This window comes from Arachis stenosperma, chromosome 6, assembly GCF_014773155.1.
Source record: "Arachis stenosperma cultivar V10309 chromosome 6, arast.V10309.gnm1.PFL2, whole genome shotgun sequence".
Classification (NCBI taxonomy): Eukaryota; Viridiplantae; Streptophyta; class Magnoliopsida; order Fabales; family Fabaceae; genus Arachis; species Arachis stenosperma.
The window spans coordinates 5,290,690-5,296,122 of NC_080382.1; the positions used below are offsets into that span (position 1 = coordinate 5,290,690).

General features: G+C 29.7%; 1 protein-coding gene across 1 annotated transcript; it reads right to left on the minus strand.

The window, feature by feature from the left end:
* Window positions 1-4,187: 4,187 nt before the first annotated feature.
* LOC130936506 (E3 ubiquitin-protein ligase At3g02290-like) lies at window positions 4,188-5,108 on the minus strand. Its single transcript, XM_057866584.1, has one exon. The coding sequence runs from the start codon at window positions 4,965-4,967 to the stop codon at window positions 4,281-4,283; it is 687 nt and encodes a 228-aa protein (XP_057722567.1). The 5' UTR covers window positions 4,968-5,108; the 3' UTR covers window positions 4,188-4,280.
* Window positions 5,109-5,433: the final 325 nt, after the last annotated feature.

Consider the following 5,433-nt stretch of genomic DNA (forward strand, 5'->3'; position numbering starts at 1 on the left):
ATTCTTAAAATCAAAACAATATGATCAACATTATTACTTGTTAAAACTTCACATTTTATGAAATAATTTTTAAATTTTTAAATTCATAAACTTATATCATTACAAAAGTTATTAGATCGATTAATATTTTTTGGTAATATGGTGTATCGAAACACCATCGTTGAGTATTAGTTAGTGTGAAAAGAAACCGATAACAACTTTTGTTATTCAATATAATTTATTCTATTGAAAATAAATTAATATGGTAATGAGGACTCAGAAGAGCGTGAGAAACCCACTTTTCATCCCTCATTCTTATTTAAAAAAAAAATGTCCATATTCTTTCTCCGTCATTGCAAGTTCCTGTTTAATTACCCCTTAGAGAACGTAGATCTCTTCGGGTATCTACGAATATTCTTTGAAAACTTTAAAAAAATTAACACAAAAAGACATAATATAATAAATCATAAAATAATCAATTCAATATAATTCAACACAATTTATAACATATTCGTTATGAAAAATAACATTTCAAAAGGAGAAAACATAAAAAAATAATCCAACATAATAACATAACATACTTTTTTAGGACGATACTGAGCGACATAGTGACGGACTTGATGAGAGGTAGAGAAAGTGAGTTAGAGAGAGAGGGGATGAGTCTGGAAGAAAAAGAAAAAATTCGAATTGGAGGGAGAAATTAGGATTACTAAATTCAAGAAATGGATTTACCTGTATATAAATTAGGATAAATTAATAATTTTATATTCACGTATATTTAATAAGTTTCATGGGGCGGGTACTTATGTCCGTTTCCCTATTAGGAGTGGCAAACTGGAAAGTCCGCCTTGTCTCGCCAAAAACCCGCCCCGCCTAGTAAGATAGTCCTGAATTTTTCCTCCGCCCGCCTAATGGTAGGCTGGCGGGATCTCTTTTTTTTTATAAGCCATTAAATATTAAACAATATATATAATTTCACAATAATTTCAATAAATTTATAATTTCTAAAAATATAAAAAATTATAATTTTTAAATTCACGCAGATTAACGTCTTTATAATTATAAATACGTAATAAATATAATTATAAATCAATTTTTTTTAAACAAAATAATAAAACCAGCATTGTCCAGAGCAAAACAAATGTTATCCAAAATATAACTTAAAACTTCTTCAATTATCGTCGTCATCATTTTATAGATCAATAACATTATAGAAATTTGTAAAAAATAGCTCTACCAAAATAAAAGCTTGGCCCAGTGGAAAAGCCTGTCCCGCCCCGCCGAAACCCGCCAAATTCCGTGGATTAGGCGGTGCAAGGTAGGCGGGATTTTTAAGTTTGGTGGCCATAAATTTCCAGCCCAACCCGCATTTTTTGGCGGGTTATGCAACCAGCTCGACAGATTTCGACCCGTTTGCCACCCCTAGTCCCCATCCATTTTTGCATGGCAGGTCGTGAGGATTTCAGGAGTCCCCATCTAGTTCCAAAACGCGAGTAATCCCTATAAATACCCGTTTCGGCTGTTTTTGTGATCATCCTTATTAATAGCATTCATTGGTTCGTGACGTGGAGCTATTCTAGCCACTCAATAAATTCTTAGATAATCAAAGTTTAGGTTATATCATTTTTATAAAGTTACATGTATCCTTGTTATAATAATATTAATAAAAAATAAATGGATAAACACTAAACTATTGTTTGGATATAAGATAAAAAAATGAGAGAAAAGAAAATGAAACGAAAAGTATATTTTTTTGTGTGCTGTTTAATTAGATTAAAAAATGAATGAAAAGAAAATAGAGGAAAAAATTTCTTTTACGGAAGGAAAAGTAAGAAGAGAAAAATTATATTAGTGGTTTTATATATTATATAAATTATATTTCAAATGATAACTCTATATATTTTTATCCATGTTTGCACTTTTAAATCAATTTTCTTCGCAACTTTGAAGAGAAAAAATTTACATGAGCTTCATATACACTTTTATGTTTTTTATTCAATTTCTTTGTTGAACCAAATAATGAAAAATTGATTTTTCCATCCATTTTCATCCCCAGCATGTTATTTCTCTACAAATTCTTCTAATATAAACAATGCATAAATATGCCACATTTTTTATATATATATAACAAAAACTAATATCACATATTAGGTTAATTTACGTTGATAAACCAAAGTCATCCTAAAATTACCTGAATCCCCTAAACTCAATAACGTTATCTAGTTGTCTCCATTTAAATCGAATTTAATGAATTCGAAGTAGGGTAATAAGTAATAAATCTAATTTATATTTAATAATTTACCTCCAACTTATGGTAAAAATGTAAGATATGATACCAAAAAAAAAAAAACTAAAACGTCATAAATTTTTTACTAACAAAAAAAATATATTTTTTTTCATTTTTTAGACACGTATCTATCTTTTTAAGTTATATTTTGATTTATATAAATTGATGATAATTAAATATACAAAAAATACTAATTAATAAAGGAATAAAATTTAAGATAAACATGTCCTGAACAAATTGAAATAAAATAAAGACTTTTAATTATGATCATTAATTATAATTACATATATTTACTTCAAGATTTATACTTCAAAAACACAGTATATTAATATTTTGTATTTTTATTTTTTAATTTTATACTATCACAAACATTAGTTACTCTTCAATAATGACAATACTTTTAAAAAAATAAACATAACTAAATTATCTTAAAATTATATAATAATTTTCAACATAACAAAAAATATATATAATTACCTAAAATATAATATTTGTGTAGTAACAGAAATTTAATTGTCAATATAAAGAAATATATAATATCATTTCATAATCAAATAAATGTTTAATCAAAGAATTTAATATTTATATAATAATATGACAAAATAAATTAAAGTTTGAGTTTAATCATAGCAAGCGTTCAAATTTGCTGAAGGAGATGCGTGCTTGTAGGCATGAACCGTGGATCAAACATTTAATGGAAGGCGTGCGAGTGCGACTGAGTGCGAGATGGTGACGACTGGCGACACGGAGAGCGACGAAAACCTTGAGTTGAGTGCGAGACCCGAGACGAGAGAGGGAGAAAGCTTGAGATCGCGATAGTGAGCAGAGAGATGAGACGAAGGAGACGAAGGAGATGCTGATTGCTGGGGCTAGGGGTTTTTTGGGGTTAGATTGAGAAATTGGTGAGCCACTGAGATTGGGTTTGTCTTGGCTTGGGCTTGGGCTACTAAGAGTTAGGGTTTTTTTTTTAAGGACGTAATTATATTACCAAAAAAAGGACTTAATTGTAATTTTATATTTTTATAGATTTAAATGTCTATAAAATAAAATTAAGGATATATTTGTCATTTTGATGAAAAATTTAAATATGATTTGGTTCAAATTATGTAAACCGATCGGATCAAATCGGATCTAATAATTATAATCAACCGATTTTATTTTAGTTTAATCAAAATATTTTATTGACCGGTTTAATATTTTGTCCAATAACAATGTGACACGCATACCGTTTTTAAAAAAAGACGTTTTTGATGTGTTTATCAGAGTGGCCACCTTTTTTTTTTTTACAATCCAATTTTTCTTTCACAATAACATCTTTTTCTCGCTATCTATCTATTTTTTTACGCTCTAAATCCTGGACACATTATTCTATATCTTACATATATATCTTCTGCTGTGATACATAATTCTTCCCTTGATTGAAAATGAAGATTAAATAAAAATAATATATCATTCTATACAAATAATTTTATTTATATAATTTATTAAACTACTCTTTTATTTTAATCCATAACAATAATAAAAAAATTGTGTAATCTACAAATTCAATCAAACAGAATATATAAAATTAATTATAATTTTAGTCTTTATTATCTTATCTTATCTTATTTTTATGTTATCTTTTTATTTTATCTTTTTTTTTATTTTTATTTTTTTTATTCCTAAAATTTGCAGAGTTCATTTTATCTGCAAAATGCATCATTGGTCAAATGTAAAATTGCAAGAGCACTGGGATCAAATTAAAAGAGAAGAAAGAAATTCTTGAAAAGAGAAACTGTTGAAACCATGAGAAAGTTTCCATCTAAAATTGCCTTATCCTTTTTTCTCATAATAAGTTTTGGCAATAGAAACATGGATGATATTGAACTCACAATAATGGTTAAGCAAACTCGTATATACTTATGTACATGACAAGGCTTAATCTGAAGTATTCACAATGTCTATAATTTGTTTTTGTATCTTTGCTTTCCTTTGTTGCTGACTTCATCTACGACACAAAACTTTTAACTCAAGATTACATCGTTTCATCAAATACCATCACCTTCCCACAAACTGGACAGGTGTCACTTCTCTCCATCCACTCATAAATGCAACCAAGATGAAAATGATGAGAGCATTTTGTCACTATCTTCGGATTCTCTTCAGTATATTCTTCAAGACAAGTTGGACAGCAATCCTCCTCTTCTGAGGACGAATAGACAAGTCCAACTCCAGTGGTAGGTTCTGCTGATGAAAGCCTTATTAAAGACTTAGAATGGTATTCTTTGGATCCATCTTCACTGGCACGTTCATGCCACTCGTTGCTTGAAGTTAAAGATTGTTGGTCATCCTCATCTAGATCACTTCTTAGAGGTTCTGCCTCATCATTCACATGACTTGAACCCCTCTCACGTCGTGAAACTAGTCTATCATGCTGAGAGCGGAAATGCCTTGGGTCTGCATCATAAGGCATTGGCCTTGGAGGAGAGCGGTACATGTCATATAGAGAATTATCAAGTGATGCTGTGGAAGTCATAGATGCTGCCCCCTGTATAGATGAAGGAATTGCCTGCATTTCCCCTCTACGGAATATTGATGCATACGCATTCAAAAAGTTCTGTAAGACGGAATTGATGCACCCACCGTTCCTATATACAGGACTATTTGGATTCATATCATCTTCAAAATCATTAACACTCAAACAACAACAAACAGAACCCATTATTCCAGTCTCAATAGTCAATATCTTTTTCTCTCTTTTAACTTGAAATTTCCTCCAAATTATCAATTGAAACAAGGTCACCAAACACTGATGCTGCTACATGCACCCCTTGAGGAAAGGAGCCTCCAACAGCAACAGCTATGAATTATATTCACAAATAAATACACAAAGGAGAGAGGATTCTAAGCTCGCAGAAGTCAAAATGCCTCCGCAAACCAGTACCCTCCCTCTTCTGTTAAGACGATCTACAATATGGATAAGCAAACTCTTCTTCTCTTGATCACCTCAGAGAAAAAAAGAGAATTTTTTGAATGATGATGATGAATTGATGATGAGAGAAAGAGAGAATGTGGAATTTAAAGAAAGAAAGATAAAAGTAAAAATAAGATGAGATAAAAAAATAATAAAAAGATAAGATAAGATAAGATAATAAAAATTAAAATTATAATTGAATCTATGTATTTTG